We start from the raw sequence: 25,987 nt of genomic DNA, 5'->3' as shown, positions 1-25,987 counted from the left end.
TTCAGGAATTTTCAAAAAGTCGCTGGAGGCTCCAAAACGACTTTTAAATTCACCTGCAGTACTTCGTAGCGTATTGAAATTAGTTTTTAGAATAAATTTCAGCTTTACAACTCCAATTTGATGGAATTTTGTAGACATTTCGAGTTCCAAAAATCTGCTGGAGGCTCCAGAACTGCTCAAAACGGGTTGAAACCGTTTCCAATCGATTTGGCATGTCGAGAATAGGGTACATCCCAAATTTCAGCTTTCATGGTCAATTTGGTAAAATTTTGATTTTTCCCCTCATTTTTGGCCTCAATTCGATTTTCAAAAATTCACCAAAAATCGAAAAACGCACTTTAGCACTTGAAATTTTGACAGGTGATAAATTTTTGCATCATCTTTCTATCTACCTCTGTAAAGTTTGAAAAATTTCGTGCAAGTCCTATGTTGAAACGCAAAATCTGCGATTTCGGCTCACCTGTCAATCAAAATGGCCACCATTTTGTAAGTAGGGCCAAGTTTTTTTTTTGATTACAAGGGCTAGAAATGTTCCTTAGGACTTCTCCTTTAAGAAAAAAGTTGTCCCGGAGGGTCGGTGGAGAGGGGGTGCAATTACTCCTATTGTCATATGCCGGACTATGAAGAGAATATTGTGTGAACGATTTTTATTCAATTCGACGATTTTTCAAGGTAGGTAGCTAGTTACCTTAAATTGTAGACCCTTGACTTTAAAATTAAAAATAATTGTTTTAATAACTTCCACATATTATTAGTAGGTATTCTTCAGTTGAATTGTTTGGTTTTTTCAGTATCTCGTGTATTCTCATGGTGGACGTATAATTTAACAAATTTTTGAATTGTTTCCAAGACACCGAGTGAAGTTTGAATATACCTACACTCGACCTCAAGTAGTTATACCACATGAAGTAAATCAACATTTTGAAACTCAGTAGGTATATCAATACGATGTGTCAAAATTAGTAATGTAATTTCAATTTGTGGAACAAAAGTTCATTGCGAGTGAATTTTCTGTAGTAGAAGCTGAAAATGAATCAAAAACGAATATCCGAGAACCAGAATAATGACCCAATTCAAAATTTTCGAAATAAATGCATCACGAAATAAAAATTAATGACAATAAAATACGACAATGCTAATTTGAAGAGAAAAAAAAACAACAGACTTACTCTAGCAATCAGTACACAAGGTCACCAGTACAAAGATGTTTCGTACCTACTTCTTTAACAGTAACAATTAGTTTGCCTACAACCGTGATAATCTGCATGCGACATGTGTAAAGTGGTCATATCCTATGGTAGATTGTGTGTTAAAATTTTTCCATTTTTTTCGCGTAAGTACTTTGATATAGACCTAAGTCATTTTTTTCGACGTTTGTTCTTCGGAAATCCTACATCAATTCATTGGGACGAGGAATGGATCACTTCGATGCATTGTAATGCTCACCTGAAGAAGGATTTTGATTCGAATTGGAGTCCTCGTGGTATTCTAAACTTTATCAGTTCATATTTGATGTGGATTCTACCTTAGCTAACCAGGTACTCCATTGAAATGATGTGGTATTTTTAATTCAGTGCAAAATGAAATGCATAGATAAATAATTGAAATGTGAAACTATTATTTATGGTTAGGTACTATATACCTAGACAAAGTAAAACCGAGGATTAAGCCGAAAATCTCGGTAAGATGATAAGTTAACAGTGTGGTAATTTTTTTATTATAACGAGATGCATATTTTAATTAATGTAACTATCTGTTTACTTAATGAAATTTAATAATTTTGACATTTGCGCGATAAGTTCTAACTTTTTTGTGTAAAATAAAACCTATAATCCGGGTTATCTACGTTAGGTAGGTACTTTTTATTTCTAACCTAAATAATAATCTATCTGAATAGGTAGGTAAGAGTAGATTATTTAGAGTTTTTCATTGTTCTCATGTAGTACCTTAAACCATAGCTAATTATTATTACTGTAGTGCAGTTTCATATTTCTGTAAAACCACATCCTATTTTACTTTAATTCTGACTCGGTCACGTTTCTCGTTTTTCGCACTCGAGCGTACGTTAATTAATTTCCAAAATGTTACTAAACTTGACTCGTTTGCTGAAAAATGTCACCGTCGAACCGACATTATTCTTTTACCTAATCAGCTACATTATGGTCGAGGTAGTAAATATGAATTTACTGCTGCAAAAATCATGCCGATTCAACGCCACTTCCGAACCCGATTTGACCACTGCGTGCGACGATGAAAAAAAAGGAATAATTTACGCATCCGAAACAAACGCTGTATTTCGATTCGTCGTCATATTCGTCTCCATCATTTACGCAATTTGGGCAACTTGCTGGAGCGATGAAGCTGGACTACGAAGAAGACCCCTGATCCTATTTCCAGCTATTGCGATGATTTTCCAAGGTTTATCAGGTTGCCTACATTCGTATTTCTGGCACTGGGCTCCCATTTCAGCCGTTTTGTGCGATATGGTTTTCGAAATAATGAGCGGAGGTGTTGTAATGGTGATAACTATTTCTCATATGTATATTTGCGACGTATTTAGCACAGAAAGCAGGACGATGAGGATGGGGATTCTGTTAGCTGTGAAAATGGCCAGTCATCTAATCGCCGATGGAGGAACTGGGTTTATTCTCAGACGTTTGGGATTTTTCTACACGTATTTGATTTGCGCTGTGTTGGCTACTCTTTCGTTTGTATTTGGACTGATCTTCATTAAGGATATTTCGGTACCGGTTCAGAATAAGAAGCCATGTTTGAAGTACTTCAATTTGACTCAAGTTACGGATAGTTTTCGAGTCGTGTTTAAGAAAAGTCTCGGTAGAAAGAGGGTGATAGTTTTGCTTTTGCTCATCATCTACATCGCTATGTGTTTCTTGACTTATGGTAAGAATGATGTGATCGGAAAGTTTACGATTTAAGATACATTAAGGTTGTTGTGAAGCGTGATTTTTTTCACGTGGAAAATGTTTTCAGGTGAGAAAACGGTGTTTTATTTGTTCCTGAGGTATAAATTTCACTGGAATGAAGAAGATTTCAGCGTTTATGTGCTTTACAGGGGTGTCATAATTATTTTTGGTGAGCAAAATAGTCAATAGACTAAATATAACCTAGTGAGTAAGCTTTAATGAAATTTGCTTCTTAAGTTTAAAAACTTGGCAACGTTGCAATTCAATTGATGCGCTTTGATTTACAAATCACTCGTTTTCACAATTCCCCTTCACATTGAAAAGATGGGTTTTGATGTACCTAATTGGGAAATTTCAAAATTAAATATAATGTATAATATAGCTGATTTCCCAGAAAATAGAAAAATTGAAGTGAATTAAGTATGAAAAGGGTGGTGAATGGGTCTCGACTACGACCCTGCATGATACTTCATGATAGCAACTTGCAAACTTGAGATCACAATTTAAATTTGAGATATTTTTCTCAAATCCGGAGACCTTTTGGGCTATCCTCAGTGATAATTTTAGTTGTTCAATCGTAAAATGAAAATTTAATTTTTCTCCAGCTTTGTGAAAAAATATTTTAAAATTCAAAAATTAGAAGGCCGAAGTTTTGCAAATTGTTTTTTTACTTTTCAAAATTACTTCCATTTTCATTTTAAAAATTTCAAAAAAAAAATGACAAAAAGTTCAAATAAAGAACTCAAATCTTTAGGAAAATTAAAATCTCAGGGAGATGGATCCAATTTTAACTGACCAGATCTCACCAGATCTGACTGAGATCAGAGTTTTGATCGGATTAGATCTGTTCAGACTTGATCAGATCCAATAAGGAAGTCCTGATTGGATCTGACAAGATGTGTGGATAAATCTGATCAGTTGATTGATCAGACCCGGTCATATTCTGATCCAATTAGATCTGATTAGATGATCACTTCAGAGTTTTTATCGGATAAGTTCTGGTCAGACCTGATCAATTTCAAATTTCAAACATCTACAAGTCTGATTACATTTCGTCAGGTTATTGTCAGATTTGATCTCTGTTTTCCTTGGACGTATAAGTACACAAGTATAATTTCATAATTTAAAAAATGAGCAAAATTCTGATTAATTCTCATCAGATATGGCCAATTTGGTAATTTGGTAAGATCCAATCTTTTCCCCCATGAGGTAAAATGATTGGACGTAATCACTAATCAAATAGATTTAAACTGGTTTGATGTGATTTAATCTGATCAGATCAGGTCTGACCACTTCCACTGGAAAGAAATGATTTTATCTACATAGGTATTCAGATTAGCGCACGTTTGATCATTCATATCTAATCTTGATATCCTCACACGCTGTCAATTTCATGATCTGATCATGTACCTAGTACCTATCAATCCGTTTCCCCTCTGAGGAGAGAATGATTTGATTTGATCAAGTGCCAGGTCTGGCTAAATCAAAGCAGATCAAAAAATTGTCCGGATCTGATCTGATAAAATAAGTCTAAACATGTTTGGTCAGATCTAATCAATCCAAACTAAAGAAGTCCGATTTGATCTATTGGGATCTGATCAGATTTAATAAGATCTGATAAATCTCCCCTCCCCTCCTCAGGATAATCGTGAAAATTACTTCACCTAAGCTTTTTTTTTAACAGTTTGGCTGCCCAATTCAGCTATTTGAGTATTCATGTTGCATAATTAATAACTGGAATCTAAAAATACTATTTTAAGAAATTCTAAAATTTCTAGCATCCCAAATTTTGTAATTAAAATCATTTTATAGTATTTTCCCCCAAAAAAACCTTCAAAAAATTTCTCATTTTTTAAAATAAAAGTAGGTAAATAATAAACCATAAGTATTCGTAAAAAACATCAAAAAAAAATCAGCTTCGAAGATAGAATTTTGTTACATGGTATTTTTCTCAATGAAAATCTGCATTTCCTGAACTTCTTAGATGAGATTAGCAAGTTTTGTGATTAAAATCATTTTTTGGACATTTTTTACTCACAGTCTAGAAAAATTTTAAAATTTAAAAAATATTATGTAGAATCGAAAAAGTATAAACGTCAAAACTCATTAAAATGTACGAACAAAATTTTATCAAAAATTTTTTTTTTTTTTTTTTTTTTTTTTTTGGGTGTTTGTAATTACTTGATTATTACACCCGTCGTATAAGATTTAAATCGAGTTGGTAAGGTCAAGTTTTTTAATTAGGTCTAAGAATTTTTTAATTTCGGAAGGGTCGTCTGGTATGAATAGGGATCTTTCATCTATTTGTAGGGATAGTCTGTGCTGATGTAAGGAGGGACATTGAAATAGTAAGTGTTGGACAGATATAAGTTCTGAGAGGCAGAATTGACATGTGGGTTTTGGGGCCTTTTCATAGAGGTGATTATGTGTGATTTTTGTGTGGCCAATTCTCAGTCTGGTTATAATGATTTCTTCAAGTCTGTTTAAGTGGGAGAGGTTTTTCCAAGGATGGACTAATTTTTTATGTTGAAAGAGCTTGTTTGTGGTTTGGAGGGACCAAAAGTTTTGCCATTTCTTAAGTGTGCTTTGGGTGAAGATAGATTTGAGGTCGTCAGCTGTGATAAATATAAGGGGAGAAAGGATGGTGGCAGATTTTGCATTAATGTCTACAATTTCATTTCCCAAGATTCCAACGTGGCTGGGTACATACATAAACTGTATTAAGAAGTTTGAATTTTGTAAGTCAAATAGAGTTTTATGAATATTTTGAATTAGAAGGTGATCGGAAAAAAGATTTTGGATAGCAGTTAGTGAGCTGAGGGAATCACTTTGAATTAAGAAGGACTTATTTTCTGATTCATAAGTGAGTATGTCACAGAGACAGTGGAAAATAGCTGTGAGTTCGGCAGTGTAGATTGAAGAACAGTTATGGATTTTAAAATTTGAAATTCTATCATTTATAGAGTATGCATATCCTGTGTGAAGTGTTGGTATTTTTGATCCATCTGTAAAGCAAAGATTGAATTTTTTGTATTCTGATAAAAGTTCAAGATAGTTCTGTTTTATTACTAATGGAGAGTGGCTATTTTTTGGGTAGTTAATAAGCTGTAGGTTGACTTCAGGAGGTTTTAGAAGCCAAGGGGGGTATAATATTGGTTTTTGGATGAGAGTTTTGGGATTGATTTGAAGATCATTCAACATTGTGATGAAATTAGAAATGGGTCCTTCTATATGATCAAAATGTTGGGGGTTGGGTGGGTTAATTGAGTTTTGGAGTGGATGGAAAGGGTTGGTGGATGCATTTGAGATGAATTTGTTTGTTATAAGAGTTCTTCTGAAATCTGGGGGTAATTCTGCTGCTTCACAATATAGGCTATCTATTGGAGAGGAATAGAGGGCTCCTAAACAGATCCTTAGGGCTGAATTTTGAATTGTTTTTAGGATATTTGAAGTTTTATTTGAGATATTTGCAAAACATGGGCTTCCATACTCAATTTTACTGCGAATTAGAGATTTATACAAGTGAAGTAGGAGTTTGCGAGATGGTTTATACTTGGTGTTTTTGATTATTTTCAACAGATTTAGGCGTTTCATGATATCTGATTTTACTTTTAGAAAATGAGGAGTCCAATTTAGTTTTCTATCAAAAGTTAAGCCAAGAAATTTAGTTGTGGTTTTGAATTCTAAAGAGTGTCCTTTGAAGTTGAGGATGAGATCTGGAGGAATCTTATTTTTTTTGGTGAAAAGTATACAGTGGGTTTTTGACTCAGAGAAGGTTAGACCATTTGAATCTGCCCATGATTCAATTTTTCCAAGGGTTTCTTGGATTACTTGAAGAGCTAGTTGAATATTATTTGAATGAAAGGAAATGTTTATATCATCAGCAAAGATTCTCAGAGAAATGGGTCTAGAAACAACATTGGAAATGTCATCAATCAAAAGTATAAATAAGACTGTGCTAAGAACTGAACCTTGGGGGACTCCATTTTCAATTTCAAAAAACTCCGAGTATGTATTGTCAACTCTCACTCTAAAAGTACGGTTTGTTAAGAAATTCTGAATAAAGTAAGCCAAATGTCCTCTAATTCCAATGGAATGTAATTTTTGGAGAATTTTATAACGCCAGGCTTTATCAAATGCCTTTTCAAGATCAAAAAAGACTGAAAGAACACTTTCTTTATTCTGGAAGGCCGAACTAATTTCTTTTTGGAGACTGAAGAGGTGGTCTAGGGTAGATCTTTTCTTTCTGAAACCACTTTGATAAATGCTAAGAGAGTTTGAGGAATTAATATACCAATTAAGACGTTTAATAACCATTTTTTCAAGTACTTTGCAAGGAACTGAAGTTAAGGAGATGGGGCGATAACTAGATGCCAGATTTGGGCTTTTATCTGGTTTTAATATTGGAATGATTGTTGCAGTTTTCCATAATTTTGGGAAGGAATCCGAAGTCCAAATTTTGTTATATAACTGAAGTAAATCTTCTTTTCCAGTGTCTGAAAGGTACTTTAACATGTGAGGGTGTATTTCATCAGGTCCAGGGGATGAATCTTTAATGTTGTAGTTTAGACAATGATTTAGCTCTTCAAGAGAGAAAAGAGAGTTGTATGGTTCTAGATTTTGAGATGAAAAGTCTAAGGGGGTGGATTCTATTTGTGTTTTTAGTGTTTGGAAAGCAGAGTTATAAGAGGTAGTTGCAGAAGCTTTTGCAAAGGATCTAGCTAAGGTGTTTGCAATGTCATCTATTGAGTTTATTTCAGTGTTGTCATCTACTAAGTAGGGTATTTCAGTAGGTATATAACTTCCTTTAAGGATTTGAACTTTTTTCCACATTTCTTTTGTAGATGTGCTTTGGGTGATGCTCAACATGAAATTATTCCAACTTTCTCTTTGTTTAGATAAGTTGATTTGGCGAGCAATAGCTCTTTTTTTCTTGAAATCAATGAGGTTGTCAAGAGTGCGATTTTTTTGGTACTTTTTTAATGATCTTTTTCTATCTTGGATTGCAGTTTTTAGTTCATGACACCACCATGGGACAGATTTTTTGGGAACTTTGGTAGAAGTTTTTGGAATGGTTTCTTCAGCTGCTTGGATAATAGAAGTTGTGAAATATGAAACTATAGTGTCCAGATCATCTGGTGTAAAGTCAATTGGGAGAACTTTTTTGTTGAAATGTGACCAGTTTACCTTGTTTAGAATCCACTTGGGACATTTTTCATGTGTGGGTTTCTGAGTTTGAAGAGGGATGTTGATGCTAATTGGAAAGTGGTCACTATAATAAAGGTCATCATGGGGGTTCCAGTTCAAAAGATGGGAAATGTTTGGGGAACAAAAAGCTAAATCAATGTTTGAATAGGTACCATTAGAAATGTTAAAGTGAGTGTGTTTTGACTCATTTAGAAGGAAAGTATCATTTTTCAGGAGAAATTTGTCAATTACATTACCTCTATTATTTGTGATACTTGATCCCCAAGTTTTGGAGTGGGCATTAAAATCCCCTACAACAATATAAGGTTTTGGTATTTGGGCAAAAAGTTGATCTAATTCATATTCTGTTATGACCTGGTGAGGGGGGATGTAAACATTACAGACAGATATTTTTGACTTATAGAAATTTGGAGCCTCAATAGTTATTGCATTTGCTTGGATATTGCCTATAGAAATATTTAAGGTAGATGATGAGGTAGTTTTTTTTACAAAAATTGCTGTGCCTCCACAAGCTTTATTTCCTCCTTGAAAGTTGAAACGATAAGAGCTGTAATTTCGGAGGTTAAAAGAGTGATGATTGCAGAGATGTGTCTCTTGTAAGGCAATAATTTCAGGGTTAAATTTGCTTATGAGAGTCTTGAGTTCACCAGAGTGGCTATAAACACCATTTATATTCCATTGAATGAGAAAATTCATACCAGACTATTTAAAAAAAAAAAAAAAATTCGGGGGGGGGGTGAGAAAAGATTGAAATTTTCCAGCAATTTTTTTTTTTTTTTTTTTTTTTTTTACAAATTTCATGTTTGTAGAAAATTTTAAAATTTTGTTCTGATTTAATAGTCCAAAAGTAGGTAATTTGATTTGATTTTTCTTTTGTTTTTTCTTTGTTTTTTGTTTTTTGACTGGCTTAAAAGATTCAAAAATTATTTACAATCAAGTTCCTAAATACCTACAACAATGCTATAAATATTTCTACTGAATAGGTAGTAAATTGAATTTTATTGCATAATTTTTTTATTTAAGAAAGCCTCTGTTTTAAGAATTTTTTAGAGCATTACTTATAACAAATTGAATTATCAAAATCCTTTTTTTGGCGTTGTTTTTCCTCCGTCGCTTAGAAAAATTTTCAATTTTTTAAAGAAAAATCAAATATAAAAATCAAATTTCGTCGTTTAATTTCTCTCATTAAAAATTCCTATAGGTATCTTGAAAACTTCCTAAAGCATTATTACAAATTTTGCGATTAAAATTATTTTTTTGAATCATTTTTTCTCAATTTACTGGAAAAATTTGAAACTCACAAAAAAAGGAAAAGCTTTAAAATCACTGAAGTCTTCAAAAAGTAAAAATGGAGTCGAAAAAATAATTTTCTGTGCGATTTCTGCCAATAAAAAATCACTTAGGTGTCGAATTTCTGTCGGCCTCCAATGGCTTATACCTACTCAACTACCTATCCTTCGTTTAGGTTTGATCATAGGTATCATGAAGACTGAAGTTATATAACTCTTGAGAAAAAAAATTAAACTCAAATCATCTGGCAGATACATTTTTTTCAAAGAAAGTTAAAAATTTTTGTTTTTACAAAATACTTTTAGTAAATACCTACACAAAAAGCTAAAAATTTCCATTTTTTTTCTAGTTTTTTCACCTCAATTTACTAATTAGGTACCTACCTGACACTCTTGCTTTTCATTCGTATAAGTAAAAATGCTAATAAAACAGCGAAAAATTTGGAATATTGGGAAATTTTTATTTAAAAAATCATGTTTAACCCTATTTTAGTATCTTATTGATGAGCTCGTTTGACATTATTCTTTCTCATACGAAAGATCAGCACTTTAGGGGATATAAACATGCAAAATTTTTCTCAAAAATAAAAAAAAAACAAGTGCTATTTTAAAATTAATAATAGTACTGGTACATATTATAGATACCCGATTAGCGCAGTGGCAATTATTTTTGTCATTTTTACTGCCACGTTGGCATTTTCGAGTATAAAATTGGCACCTATGAAATAGAAAATGATGGTAAGAGAAAATTGCCACCTAAATGTCAAAACGTTGCCACGTATTTTATTTGCCCATGCGCATCTTGCTGTGGTTGGCAATAAATTGTAAAAAAGTTGGCAATAATTTCCTTAGAAGAATATTGCCAACATTTTGACAATTTTTTGCCAACATCAGCACCATGCGCTTGCGCGGCAAGACATTACAGATACTAAATTTTTTTACAATTCAGTTGAAGCGCTACAAAATTCAAGTATGTTTCAGTGCTAAAAATTTTTTGGGTTTCATTGAAATAATTAGTATATTTTGGTGGTTTTAAAGTTTGAAATTAAACTAAAATCTTAAGTACTAGTTTGGATTTTTAAATTCAATTACAAATGAGAAATTTTTAACATTTTTAAATTATTTTTTTGGTTTTTACTATAGTTTTTCTTTCAAAGTTGGTACCTCTTTCGTATTTTCAAATTTCAAAAAAAAAATCCCTACACTCAGTCAAATTTTGAAAAAAAAAAAAAGGAAAAACAAAAAAAAACAAATGCGAAATAATTTACGAGGTAGGTACCTATTTTAAAACATTTCTAAATTCACAGCAATCACTCAAATTAGAAAAAAAACGAAAAAGAAAGGCTTATGAACGATTTCAAATATTTTTAACCAAAAAAGCCCCCCCCCCAATGTGGGGTTTTTCAAACTTTCAGAAAAAAATTCTCCACAGAGCCATCGCCAATTTCAAAAAGGAAACAATTTAATGTAAAATAATATTTTGAACCAAATCATCAGAAAAATCTGAGCAGAATAATTTAAGAACAAAAATTTTGAAGCTAAATCCAAACATATGTACACAGTTTTTGAAAAAACTACTGCAAGCAGCCACTTAAATTTTGAACCCCCCCCCCAAATTATAATTTCAATACCTGGTACTTAATTTTAATTAAGCATTTTTTGAGAATAGGCTATAACCTTTTTTTGTTTTTGACAGAAACGTAAAAAAATTATAATAAAAATTGATATGTAGGTACTATCTAGGTACATACTTAAGTATGACTGAAAATATTTTAAAATTTCATTTTAGAAATTAAACAAAGTAGGAACTTGAGTAACCGTATAGGAAAACGTCTTTTTGTTTCTTTTCAATTTTTTTTATTCCAACGTAATAAATAATTTTTGTTTAAAAAGATAATTGATTTAAAATTGCTTGAAATCTACTAAAAAAATTCCGAATGGGTATATTGGATCGAAAAAAATTCCAGTAAAACTAAAAATTGTAAAGCCAAATTCAGATATTTTTTTAATTCCATTTTACAAAATAATTTTTTCCAAATCAATGAAAATAAAAAAATCAATTCACAAAATTCAACAAATTAAAAAAAATAATTGCAGTTCAATTGATATCAATTTTTAAAATTGATTTTCTTATTTTTATTTTATTTCTGAAGTAGAATTTAAAAAATTTCTGAATTTAGCTTTAAAATTTTTGGTGTCACTAAAATTTAAAAAAATCTAGGTACTACTTTAAGGAATTTTTACCGCCAAAAATATTCGTAAATTTTTTTGACATGGACTAAATCAAAGCAATTAGCAACAGGAGCCTGCAAGCAAATGATAAGAATTCATTTTATGTCCAATTCTTCTTGTAGCACTGGTAGCTGTAGGGTTAGGTGTAGGGTTTTAGGTGCAGGAGAACACAGGTTCGAACCCCCCTTAGGTCAGGAAATTTTAGTGATATATTATAGGTAGGAAAAATGCAACACGATGGAAAAATACCATTTCTGAAGTCAAAAAGCTAAAATATGCAACCCTTCCCCTCATTTTTGATTTTTGAAATTTAAAATTCAAAAATGTATCCGTTATTTTGAAAATGTGAGTAGTTGACAAAAATATTGCCTTTTTGGTAATTGGTTGGCAAAACGAAATGTATATGTAATTGACAAAAATATGCCTCTGTTGACAATTAGTTGGCAAAAATTTTGCCAACAAATTGTCAAGTTGGCTATTAAATAAAGCGTTTTCATTGGTGGAGATTTTGCCAACTTTTACCCGAATTTTTGCCAAAAGTTCACAATTGGCAGTTGGCAATTTTACTGCCACCGAGCGCTAATCGGGTAATGGATCATATTTTACTAAAAAATTCACATTATTTTGCGGACCTACTTACAATATTCTATATTTATTTGTCCAGGTACAATATTTTGTTCAGTTGTGCTGAGCAAATATTTCAAAGTGCACGATGGATTAATCGGAGCCTTTGCTTCATTTTGGGACACCATTGCTGCATTGGGATACTTATTTGCGAGTGAAAATTGGCATATCTATGCCGGTAAATACCTACTAAATATACACTGAACACCTTGGTAGGTAGGTAGAGGTACTAATAGCTGAGCTAAAAATGCATTCTTTGTGTGTTTTTTTTAAAAAATATTGCAGTTCCTATATTTGATATGTTCCATGGATCAGCCTCATTTGTGTGTATGTCGTATTACAGTAAATTCTACGAAAGTCATGAAATTGGTGAGTTTCTCGAGAATTCCATTAATGTACCTTACTTTAATTTGTATCATGTACCTAAGTAATTTGCCAATTTTTGGTTCCCTAAACAGGTAGATTGAACGCTGTCATGCATGTATTCGCTTTACCAGCTCCAGCGTGTCATCCTATTTACAATACAGTTTTTCAAAAAACTATTGACTTCTTTCCATCGGCATTTTTTCTTGTCAGCATAGCATTGAATGTGGTGGTTGTATTTTTGTATGGGTAAGTTGATCTCCCAGTTGACCAAGTGCTAGCGGATTGCTAGCATTTTACTCACGTTTTGGGAAAGTGCTAGCATTTTTCTAGCTTTTTGTAGCTAGCATTAAATCTTTCGCAAAAAGCTAGCAATTTGCTAGCACTTTTTTTCTGGCAAATTATGTTCTAGCAATTCTTTAGCAATACTCTCGCTTTTTTCAGCTAGCATTTGTATCACACTAATTGTGCTTGCTTAATGCTAGCGTTTTACTAACGGATAATTGCTTGCTTTTCTACACTAGCAATACGCTTGCATTTATCTGCTTACATTTATCTAGCAATCTAATGCTAGCAAAATGCGAGCAGTTCTCTAATCTCTCTCGTCTAGCTTTTACTTTGCAATCTAGCAATAGAAAAACGCTAGCTGATTGCCCTCACTTTTCAGCTAGCTTTCTGTATGGAATTAGATTCTAGCAAAATGCGAGCAAGTATGTGGCATTTTTTTTCTAGCATGTTTTTCACTGGCATTTCCTTCATAGCCTACTCATGCAAGTACAGAAAAACTTCAGTGAATCTCTTTCACCCATTTTTCAGAAAAATACTTCCATATCTTCATTTTTAAATGGAATTTTTAAATATTTCTAACAGATACCTAAATACGTAATTTTTCGTTTCTCAATGATTTTTTTATTTTCATTTTTAAAAAAATTTCAAATTTGTTAATGCTTTTCATTTTAACAGGTAGGTATTTTTCCTTTCCATTTTGGCTACTTTTCAACTTTGAACAATAATTTTGAAGAATATTCCATTATTGAAAAATCATTCTTGTAATTATTTCATTTTTTATAATGTACGAGTATAATTTGTTCATTAAAAATGTTGTTCAAATGTTTTTGAAATTTCTTATTTTTAGTTTGTTTGATATTTCATTTTTAAATTTTAAATTTTGGCAATTTTTTAATTTAAAAAAAAAAACTTTATTTTTCAATAAAGAGACTTCTAACCCAAGCGCTAGCTTAATGCTAGCAAATTGCTAGCATTGTTCTCTCTCATGGTATACTTTGCTACTCTTAGATAAAGTATGTAGTCAATCTGAATATAAGCTCAAGGTAGTATTTTGTATGATAGTAAGAAGAGTGCTGCCACTCTACTTACTCTGGCACACCTCACTAGCGCTATGCTAGCGGTGAGCTAGCGTAGGAGGTCAGTTGCCTATTTTTGGATATTGGAGAACTACCTTGACCTGATTGAAAACACCTCCTAGTATTTTTAAAAGTTGATTAGTAAAAATAATTTTCCTGATAATCAAACTTTTCCTGCGCTAGAAAATGCTAGCCTCATGCTAGCAAATTTTACGCTAGCACGAATGGTGCCGGAATTTGAGACACTTTTTTTAAAAATGCTAGCAAATCAGTCGCGATTTAGTCGCATTTACGTAGTAGAATTGCAAGCAAAGTGCTAACAAAATGCTAGCTTTTCGCTAGCTTTATGCTAGCTATACCCTAGCTGTTTGTGCTCAATTCTGCTACGCTAATGCGACCTAATCACTACTGATTTGCTAGCATTTTTAAAAAAAGTGTCTCAAATTCCGGCACCATTCGTGCTAGCGTAAAATTTGCTAGCATTTGGTCAACTGGGCTGATGCACACGTATCCAAATACAATGCATCGTATACCTAATCTTTATTTGAACATTAATTAATGCTTCGAAACTAAATTTTTTTACAGAGCAACATACGTGATGAGTAAAAAAACTGATAAACCCACGAGTGAAGTTCCTGCTTTAAAATGAATTTAGAAATGTGGATTGATTTCGTACTTGGATAGCTAAAAAAAATCTAAAACTTCACAAGCAAGTGAAATTGCGTTCTTCATACTTTGAAGGCAAAGTTTGAAGATTTGTTTCAAACATTATAGAAGTTGGTCATGTGTACGAATAATGTACTTACTCGTATTTTGTATCAGTAAATAGAATTCATTTCAATAACTGAGAAACTTTTATAATTTATAATTTATAAATTTTCAAGTAAGAAGATAGAAAATAAATAACCATCGAGAACGTTGAATGTAATACTTAGGCATATAATTCATTAGAAAGTAACAAAAAATATTCATTTTAGGAACCATATACTTAGGTAACCTTAGCATGTAGATACAATTATAATAGGTAAATTAACGATTCGTTTTGAAATACAATCTGATTTTCAGCGCTGAAAAACTAAGCGCTTGTAAAATGACAAAAATACAAAATATCATAATTACATCCCCATGCAAATTGTTACTATTGAACCCTAACGACTGTAATACTTCTTCACCGTTTCTCAAACATGGCACATCTGTAGCTTTAGAGCATTGAATCTGATCTACACCGTCGAGCTGTAATATGAGCAAAGATTCTACCGCGTACGTCATCCACGAAACGTACCTTATCCAAGATAATATCCAAGCAATTGATCTTACGTTCATGAATATGCCAGAAAATGACATATAAACGATTCCAACAGATAGTGTGATTGATTGAGAAGTAAATACACTATCCGTTAGTAATGATACGAGGGTTCCTGAATAAAAAAAAAAAAAAAAAAAAAATGAGGATTAGAATAACTACTTACATGTTAATGCTCACTATACTTAATGTATCTTAAATCATAGTGCTTATGCTTACCGAACGAAGCTGCTGTATTAATTACTAAAATATTGACAACAATGGTTCCTAGAAAAGCATACCAGCTTCTCTTTAGTCCCAAAAATATGTACATCAATGTTGTGTATAACATCGAATCGAACAAAAATCCAGGCATCTGTAAAACATTTTTTTTTTTCTAATTAGATTTGACTTTTTCACACAAGTTCCTATTCGTGCTAAATGACATTAAATAAAAATTCATTAAAAAAGTTATTGAGAGTTTTGTTTTTACCAGTGAAATTATGTTTGATAAATAGAAGATCGAGGGTGTGCTCATATCATTCGAATATTCTCTAATAAACACGAACATTCTGTTAGGGAAATGATCGATGATATTATCCATAGGAGGGAAGGAATTCTCGGTAACCATCGTGAATATCATTCCTTTCAATGGCATGAGGCCTTCTTGAGTCATTGTGATGCTTCCCATCATAAAAAAGCCCAAAATTGAGGCCAGTGCCTGCGAAAAGATTGTGTAAAATTTTACATTTGGTAGTATTAGGTAGGTAGCTAAAGATACCGAATTGATGATAAAATATCAGCGTTCATTCCTTATTATTTATTTATCAACTCACCACTTTATTAATTATTCTTATATTTTGTACGGATGGATCTCTAATGGCACCTAATAGATTACGATACGTCATCAAGTAAAGCATATAAATCCAGGAAATACGTTCGCTATAATTTGAAGAAAAAAAAAAGATTTACCAAAAGGTATGTATTTTTTTGTAACTTGAGAAATTATTTAATAAAAAAAAAAAAATAAAAAAAATGTAAAAATCGCCCACGCGTTTCAGTTACGATGCCACAGTTTCTATACTTCATCTATCTACTCTGTTCGCTTTGACGTCACTAAAATTGACTAAACGTGAAATTTTAAGGAACAAAGATATCTATGTATTTATTCAATTAAACGTGTCAATAATAATTGGAGTTTCAAGTTACTCAACTATAATGTTTTATGCTTGGTTTTAAACAACTTTATAGGTATACCTAACGCATTTTGGTTCATTTATTCGGTTCGAATAAGGTAACTTGAGATGAAAGGCTAGGAAATGGAACTGAAACACGTGCGCAAGCAAATCAGCGTCTTTCTCCATTGTATGGGCGATTTTCAAATTTAATGAGATTTTGGCTCATTTATAACACTGATTTGATGAATAAAAGTATCAATTTACATAATTAAAATAATTTTTTGCAAATACTTAAACGGCCAATAAAAATAGACATTTACATTTTCTCACATACATTGAAACTTTCGACCTGTAAATTAAATTATCGAGTATAAGCATTTTCAATCTATAATAAGATAGGTACAATTAAGTAACATATCAAGGTGTAGGATTTCTTATGTAGAAACAAAACGAACCTTTTCATATCTTTCTCGTTCAATTTGAGCGTCTATATTTCTAGGGTACTGGCTTTTTTCAAATTTTTCGCAAATATTTGATGCTTTATCAGAAGTTTTCAGCTCTTGTCCAGGAACTATTGCTAAACTTTTGACTAAATACTCAGCTGGATTTTGTTCTTCTTTGTAAGGGTAACCGATACTGAAACAATAATATTCAAGAATTATAATTTTACTTTAGATGAGTAATGATGATTGAAAAATTATTTTCGAGAAAATTTAAACTTTAAATGTCACAAATTTACGGTATGATGAGTAAATATTGAGTTAGAAGGTTGCAAAATTATGTACCTTTGAAAAAATATCACAGCATCTTTGGACGTTCCACTAAACGCTATTTTCCCATTATGCAGCAAAATTATTTGTTGAAATAGGTCAAATATCTTCTCGTTGGGCTGGTGAATCGAGCAAATGATTGTTTTACCTCGTTGACTAGTCATATTTTTCATAATCATGATTAATTTTAAGGCAGTAAAGGAATCTAACCCTGAAGAAAAAAATTTTAAAAATGGTAGGTATATTGAGAGAATGATTCGGTTGAATGTGAAAATTTCCACAAAGATTAATTAGAAGAAGGTACCTACCGGTGGTTGGCTCATCGCAAAACAGCAAAGGTGGATTGGTTAACAATTCGGTAGCAACAGATAATCGTTTTAATTCACCTCCTGATAAGTTCATCTAAAATTTCACAAAGACATTATTTTAAAAAAATAATAATAATAACAGATGAATTGAACATTGATCAAGGGTTAGAACGAGTGAAAAATAGTGGGTCAGAATTCACGTCTTCGAAGTTGAAAAAATTAATCCTCGACCCATTTGAAAAATTCTGATCAAATTGAAGAATTTCAAAAATATGTCACTTCTTTTAGGAAAACAATTGAAAAAAGAATTAAACGAGTACCTACGAGTAGAAAAAATGTGAGAAATTAAATTTTTCACTAAGAGAATTAGGGTTTAACCACCCACTTGATATTTTGTGTACATTTTGCCCCTCTCGATCTTTACTTATAGCTTCATTATATTATTGAAAATTATATTTATAAGGTATAGTTAGCTTTACCTTTGCTTCTCCATAGTTCGAAGTACCGATCAAACGATTGGCACATTTTGTCAAACCAACATCCTTCAATAAATCGTCCACCAATTTTTTACGACACTCGGTGGTAATTCGTTTATCTAGTTTCAATTTCGCCTAAATAAACACGTGAATAGGTATGCATTATAGGTAAAGATATATTTTATGAATAAACAATTTTTTGAAAATGAAATTAGGTACATACTTACAGCAAAATGCAAGTGTTCTAAAATAGTCAATGTAGGAATAAATACATCGTCTTGATAAACAAATCCGGAAATCGATCTCATTAATTTTAGAGGTATTTTATCTCCATTTATTCGGACGTCTCCTTCGACTTTTAAATCTCCTGCGTGAATCAAATATATAGGTAAGTTAAATATCAATTTGAAATTAACATATTTCATTAAAATTGTATTGTAGATTTTAAAATAATGTGGGTAATGGAGGCCTCGAACCGAAGTATTTCCCTGTTCACAATTTATTTTTCAAAATGAAGAGTAATAATTAATTTAGGATAAAGATTTTTCATCTTGGTCACTTGGTTACTGATTTTAATCATTTTTTGGATCCATTGAACAACTTCCAAATTACCTAAGTATATTTTAAATACGAGGTGGGTAAGGTATACCTACGATTTAATGCTATCAGTAAATATCATACACCCATACCTGGCTGTCTGTTCGCTAACACTGACATCAAAGTACTTTTGCCCGATCCACTAAAAACAAATTAAAGAAATATTTTATCGTTTCAGTTCATTAAAAATAATGCACTTATTGATGTTGAGAAAATTAATCAAAGTAATACTGGGCGTGAAATAAGATAACAATGAAATTACATGCATTATATAGTTTGCAAAAGTGTACCTAACGATGTATAGTTATCTCATCGTTAATTAATTCGTTTCGATACCTTTATCAGTATAAATTAATTAAATCAAACACTAAGCAAAGTCTAAAATAGTCTGTCTGTACTTATTTATACTACCTTGCTCCTAAAATAGCAACCAAACTGCAGGGTTCGACAAATCCGCTCACTGTAAAAAAAAATATATTTTTGAATTTTTATCAAGGTAAGTAAATAGGTACTTAATAATGATGAATTATTTTTAATCTCTAAAAATTGTCAAAAAAAAGGCAATTATTATCCAACTTTTCAAAAAATGAAGCGTGAAAAATCACGTTATAGTATTTTTCCATTAAATTATTCCTATATCTACAAATACCAACTTGGGTAATTTTTCGTAGAGGAAATAAAAGGGTGTTCAATAAAGTAGATTGCAGTACTTCATCTTTTTGAATTTCATGCTGAGCTAAGCAAAAAGTTATCATGATGAAAAATTGTTCACTTTTTGACGTCGTGCTACCCAATTCTTTGATCATTTTTTTGAAAATTCTGATGTATTTTTTTCCAAATGTGTTCGTTGCTTGCCCCCTTCAATTTTCTTATTGGACTAAAATGCGTTGGAAAATTTTGCTCATTTTTTATGAACTGTCTACTTTCTATGGTCAAAAATTAATTTTTTCAATGATTTTTCGTTTTTTGGTTATTTTTTGAGAATTTAAAATCAACTGTTTCGGCGACTCGTTTTCTTTCAAAGATTGTTTCTACCATTAGGTACTTGTTCTAATTTAGTTGGTACAAAATAATGAAAATCATTAGGAACTGAAATTAATACGAACTCCCCCCCCCCAATTGAATCTTACCTACTTTAACCCTTCTGGAATTTCTGGAGCCTCCAGAATAATTTTCAAATTTTCTAGAAGGCATGAAAATTCATTTTGGAAGCTGCGTAAAATTTTAATAGGGGATTCTGGAAACATTGTAACACTCTAAAGAGTCTTTGGAGTGACTGAAAATGGTGAAATTCGCTTTGTGGAAGTTGATACTCGTATTAGTTTTAGGACTAATTTTTATCACTTCTGCTAAAAAAATATTCACATTTTAAAAAAGAAAAAAGTACGAGTCACTGAAAATAATCAGTTTTGAATTTTAAAAAGTTCGTCAAAAATCGAAAAAAAAACAATTTGGGCAGCTGAAATTTTGGTTATGATGAATCAAACACAGAAATATCGACTGGTTTCCTTGTCAGTGATACCCAATTACAAATATATGCAACTCTGAAGTACTGCCAATATTGCCATCCACACAACCGGACACCCTGTATAAACATTTCTGACAAAATTTAAACTCTACTGCAAAGTTCTTACCATCATGAATTATTTCCTTGAACGTGTGAGTAGTGTTTCCAAACACGTGTTGAGTCTTGATATCGGCAGTAACTCTTAGGTTTTTCCATATTACTGAGACACCTTTGTTTTCCATCGATTTTACTTGATCTTCCTTGAATTCCACACCATTCTTCTGATAAAATCAAAAATATTCATGATTAGTATCACTAGGTAGATACGTAATATTTAATTTATTAACCATTTGAAAAAATGCGTTAATTATTTTATTGTAAGGTTACATTCCAACCAAGTGTTAGGAAAATAGGCAACATTATTTTCACAGGTTTCAGATCTCTACGTTTTGTAGCTTTTTTTCAAGTTTTCAAAATGTCGTTAATTTGAAAAAAATGACTAAATTTATTGCATTTTAACAAAATATCAGCTAACATTTATTTTTTCAATTTTCAAATTTTGAATTAAAAAAAAAAAAAAAAAAAAAACAGTAAAATTTTTGAAGAGTATTTCCAAGAGGAAAATGGGATTTCGTGTTATCATGATCTCCTACTCTGTTCGTAGAGGATGAAGCACGTGTATGTAACCAAGCAAGTACCCACACGTTCTGACAGTGTTGCCAACTAACCATTACAATAAGGAAAATGAGTTTTCGTACTTTTTATAAGGAACCACTCGATAGAAAAATTGAAAAAAAACTATTTATTTTTATTTTAGGTGGATTTGATTTTAATTTTCACGTTTTACCGGAGAAAAAAATAGGTGCTTGCAAGGAGGGTTTCCTAGCATTATGCCCCTCCCCCCCCCCCGAAGATTCCATCATTTTGTGAGACACATTCGGAGGAACTAAATCACTTAAACAGAAGTAAGAAATATAAGCAAAGCACTGTACCTAATTATTGCAGAATACATTTTAATATTATTCAAAACCATATGTTTGACTGGTGAAAAAAATCTCAACATGTTTGAGAAAACTTGCTATACCTATAAAATCTTGCAAAAAGTTGCGAAATAAAATTGTTTTCCAATTTATGAAGATTTATGTGTATTTATTGGCAGCACTGTATCTATGCCAATAAATACAAGTACACATGCACATGATACCTACATTTACATTTATATCTATTTCATAAAATTGCATAACTTGAGTAGGGTGAATTTAGTTTAGAAAGTATCAACTTGTGACTGTACTTACATCGAGATGCATATCTGACGATGGAATATTTAGCGAAGATTTCTCGTTCATTGCCACATTTTTAACCACAGTCATTAAAATTGAACGAGTAATTTAACATCAAATCGTGAATTTATAATTTGCAACCGAAAATCAAAACCTCGGTATAGGTCTACGCAAACATACCGGAAATCTTAGTTAAAATTTTTTTCCTAACGTTAGAAAATTTGGCGAAGAATCACGTCACTTCATGAAACACACACTTGATATTTATTAATCGAACTTGCGATGAAAAAAACATTGAAAATGACATTGAACGTGGTTGAAACATACATCGGAACTTCATCGTTTTCAGAATTACAGATATTCGACCGTTTAGTATACTTATTTGAAAGACGAGTTTTTACATTTCATGTACCTATACCTACCTATCTGATTCTCATCGTCGTCGTCGGGCAGTGTTAAGAAGAGGCAGGGAGATAAACATGTGCGTGTATTGGAATGCTGTTCGATGATGTATTTTTACACACTACACACTTTACTGGTTTAATTTATTCGTAGCTTAATTAAACATTCGTGTAGTTCAGGTTATCTAATAGGTAGTTCTACTGTGTTGAGTGAATGAAACGAAATTTTCGACATTTTATGGTACGTAAAAGTTGTTAAAACTGCCTACCTCACGATTATCACGATTAAGTGTCTTTAAATATGCCTACAATTAAGTGAATCATCGATTTTGACTACAAACTAACAACTACGTATAGCCCACGATTTAAATATTTTAGACTACGTTGGCCTAGGTAGGGATTGATTACCTGTATATCAGATTTCGATATTTTTCATCAAGAAAGAGCGCAGATGGAAATTGAAGAAATGCTGAATTTCCAAAGAAACGATATATAAATATTTTCAACAGATGGTAGAATTTTTCTACTCAATTTTTTCGAACGAGGAAGTTTCGTAGATAGTGAAAATTGAAGAATTAAGAACTTCCTATTACAGAGCACGTGGAATTCAATTTTAAAACGAGTAGGTTCAGGTGAATAACAACGAGACGAAAGATGCAGTCAGAGAAATCTTAACATTATCAATTTCGGTGTAAATCTGGTCGTAAATCGTTTCCATTTGGGGAACCCCTAAACTGGTTTTTCAACCCGACTGGGCAACTGCATGCATATAAAAACAGTTTTTAGGTATGATCGAGATCGAGGGACGTCTACTTGTAGGACTAAAAATAGGTAGGTACATTACACATTACAAAGTGGAAAAAATCTTAAACTCACAGAAATATTCCAATTTCCAAGTAATGTGTTAGCTATACCAGTTTGGAGGGTAGGTAATTACACGAATTAGGCGGTCTTTAATTGCAGGCTGCATGTAGAAGTAGGTATACATAATTTTTTACCTGTATTTGTATCATGTAAATATGTTTTGAATTAGCCATAGGTAGATTACCTACGTTTAAATTTGACACATTTTGCTACGCTGACTGAGATACCCTACCATAAGTATATAGATTAACTATATTGGTTTAATAACTAAATATTCACGAACTTTGGGTACATTATCTTCGAGACAAAGTGGAAGAAATACCGTTATTTAGACACTAAGCTGAGATCTTTATTTTGCTTTAATCACTATAATAAATGGCCACATGCTTGATAAATGGATAAATTTCGTTAGATTAGTTTCATGACCTCAAAAAAAATCTCAAAACTTACTTATCATAACGTGGATGAGAGCATTTTACTCGCGAGGAAATTTTTACAACCAGTAAACTGTTGAACCGAAAGACTTCACTAGAAGAATACCTATAAGCAAGTAGGTACCTCACATTTATACCTTGGAGGTAAATTTCTGAGTTGCTGAAGTTTATTTTATTGATTTGTTTGCCAAATTTTTGAAACCAGAATGCGAGCTGTACCTAATCAAGTTAGATCGCTGAAAATTAAATCCCACCACATTTGCAAATTTAGTTGAGAAACTTCCAAAATCATTTATTATTTTGCAGCATATTTCACAATACTTTCCCCACCAGTTGAAGTCAACTCCCCTCCCTCTCCCTTCCCACTGAATCTATTGTGAACATTTTTAAGCAGACTTGAAAAGCCAGCCGAGAGCGAAAATCCGAAAGCCCATGCTTTTTGAAGATCTTTGAAAATCGAAAGTCAGATGTATCATTTTCCAGCTAAAAGCTAATAACCAAAAACTTTACCTAATTTGTTGGGTTTTCTGTGAGCTTTTTTTTTTATTACCTTTTTTTATAAGTTTTGGAATTCAGATGAAAAAGGATTTCATTACTTACCTACTTGAAATTTTATAAATGATAGCGATAGGTGTGATTACAAATTTTTCATTAAAAAATATCAAAGTTTCTCGATTATTCATCCAAAAACACCATTTTAGCTCAACTAAAAGCTAGCCAGAAACCGCATCCATCCGAATTTAGTCAAAATCTGTCGACATTTTTGACATGGATATGGTATATTTTTTGGGCCGGAAGTCTGTTCAAACTTTTTTTTGTGCTGATCTGTTCAACACTGATCTGCGTCACGCGGACTTTTGAAAATTGGAAAAAATTCAATCTGCATTTTTATTAAGTATAATCTGACGTTTAAAAACTTGAAAAAAATACGCAATAGATCCTCGCGATTTATGTTGGACTTTGAAAAACAAAAGTGAATAATTTCTGACATTTTAACCAGACTTTGAATACCTTTGAAAAAATAATTATTGATCCATTCACGATTATTAGAGAGACAGACAACCTTAATAAGCCAGACAGATAGGTTGATGACCATTAAGAGGCTAGACAGATGATCTTGAAAAGCCACACAGACGGTTCAATGACCTAAAAAGGCTACTCAGGCAGAAAGCCAGACAGACGACGACCTTGAGAAGCTAGACAGACACATCAATGACCTTAAGAGGCCAGACGGGCAAAATGACGACTTTGAGAAGTTACAAAGATAGGTCAATAACCTTAAGAGGTTGGACAGACCCCCATGAGAAGCCAGACAGGCAGGTCAGTGACCTTGAGAGGCGGAACAGACAACCTTCAGAAGCCATATTGATAGTTCAATGGCCTTAAGAGCCTAAACAGGCAACTTTGAGAAAAAAGACAGGCAGGTCAATGACCTCAAGAGGCTAGATATGCAGACAGGCAGGTCAATGACCATGCCAGGCAGATTGTCTTGAGAAACCAAACAGACACATTAATGGCCATAAGAGGTCAGACATGCAGCTAGACGACCATGAGAATCCAGATAGGCAAGTCAATGACCTTAAGATGCTGAACAGACGACCTTCAGAAGCCATAATTACAGTTCAATGATCTTAATATCCTGGATAGACAACTTTGGGAAACTAGACAGACAGGTCAATGACCTCAAGCAGCTAGTTATACAGACATATAATATTTCAGAATTCAGACCGATAGGTCAATGACCTTAAGAGACCAGGAAGGCTGGTAGAACGACCTTGAGAAGCCAGACAGATGGATCAATGACCTTAAAATGGCAGACAGGCGACCTTGAGAAACCAGACAGACAGGTCAATGACCTTAAGAGGTCAGACATGTAGCTAGACGACCTTGAGAAGCTGGGCAGACGGATCAATGACCTTAAGATGTCAGACAGGCGACCTTGAGAAACCAGACAGACAGGTCAATGACCTTAAGAGGTCAGACATGTAGCTAGACGACCTTGAGAAGCTAGGCAGACGGATCAATGACCTTAAGATGTCAGACAGGCGACCTTGAGAAACCAGACAGACAGGTCAATGACATTAAGAGGCCAGACAGGCAGCTAGACGACCTTGAGAAGCTGGACAGGCGAATCAATGACCTTAAGATGCCAGACAGACAAAGGTCAATGACCTTACGAGATCAGGCATATGACCTTGCGAACCCAGAAAAACGATTAAATGTCTTAAAGAGGTAGGTACCTACGAAAACAGACGGACGACCCTGAGAAGTCCAACAGACGGGTCCCTGAGGAAGATCTTAGCATTATATAGAGCTAATGACTCGGTTCGGATCAATCTTAAGGATCTGATCCGGATGATCATGTCTGATTGAGCATTAACTCAACTTGACCAAAAAACATAGGTATCCGTGCTTTGCACCCATTTTTTGAGGGCCATCCACGCTAATGTATCATCTAGAAGGTGCCCTAGATTTGCCTTATAGGGGTTTCAACTTTTCAATCCCTCTTCATTTCTTCACATCTGCAAAAAAACGCATTTATTTTGCGCCTTTTTTGCCGGAAGAATGATGTCAGTAGGTTTTTTTGCCTTCATTGATCTTCTGATAGGAATTAGCAAAATTTTTAGCTGAATAGGTGATTCGAATGTTCACTAGCTGAAGTTCTTACTTTGGAAAGAGAGAATCAACATGTGTACCGTTCTAAAATTGGTTTCATAACTTCGAAAAAAAATCTGACGAGTGGCTTACAAAATTTTTATTTAGAAGTGTCACCTACGAAACCATACACCAGAAATTATACAAAAAGTGATGGTAAAATATTTGCAATTTGTGATGTAAATTTTCAAAATACAAAATACATAAAGTACATTTAGGTATGTTAATCTG

At 32.7% G+C, this 25,987-nt stretch overlaps 2 protein-coding genes and 1 long non-coding RNA gene across 5 annotated transcripts in view; 1 reads left to right on the top strand and 2 right to left on the bottom strand.

Moving 5' to 3' along the window:
- LOC135838936 (uncharacterized) overlaps nucleotides 1-25,987 on the bottom strand; it is a 282,350-nt gene that overhangs the window by 89,623 nt on the left and 166,740 nt on the right. The gene's annotated exons all lie outside the window — the stretch shown is intronic.
- On the top strand, nucleotides 1,226-15,760 carry LOC135838918 (probable peptidoglycan muropeptide transporter SLC46). The gene is made up of 6 exons (XM_065354740.1): nucleotides 1,226-2,901; nucleotides 2,992-3,093; nucleotides 12,318-12,455; nucleotides 12,563-12,646; nucleotides 12,736-12,889; nucleotides 14,590-15,760. The coding sequence occupies exons 1-6, from the start codon at nucleotides 2,082-2,084 to the stop codon at nucleotides 14,651-14,653; spliced, it is 1,362 nt and encodes a 453-aa protein (XP_065210812.1). The 5' UTR covers nucleotides 1,226-2,081; the 3' UTR covers nucleotides 14,654-15,760.
- LOC135838917 (protein scarlet-like) lies at nucleotides 14,908-21,822 on the bottom strand. Its single transcript, XM_065354739.1, has 14 exons — nucleotides 21,418-21,822; nucleotides 20,250-20,403; nucleotides 19,027-19,075; nucleotides 18,708-18,757; nucleotides 18,246-18,385; nucleotides 18,022-18,153; nucleotides 17,543-17,636; nucleotides 17,250-17,445; nucleotides 16,920-17,100; nucleotides 16,785-16,813; nucleotides 16,123-16,228; nucleotides 15,780-16,007; nucleotides 15,527-15,662; nucleotides 14,908-15,422 (listed from the first exon to the last, which is right to left on the bottom strand). The coding sequence occupies exons 1-14, from the start codon at nucleotides 21,490-21,492 to the stop codon at nucleotides 15,034-15,036; spliced, it is 1,959 nt and encodes a 652-aa protein (XP_065210811.1). The 5' UTR covers nucleotides 21,493-21,822; the 3' UTR covers nucleotides 14,908-15,033.

The sequence above is a fragment of the Planococcus citri genome, chromosome 3, assembly GCF_950023065.1.
Source record: "Planococcus citri chromosome 3, ihPlaCitr1.1, whole genome shotgun sequence".
Taxonomy (NCBI): Eukaryota; Metazoa; Arthropoda; class Insecta; order Hemiptera; family Pseudococcidae; genus Planococcus; species Planococcus citri.
Note: the sequence above shows the minus strand (reverse complement) of the source record. Positions and strands in the feature narration are given on the sequence as shown.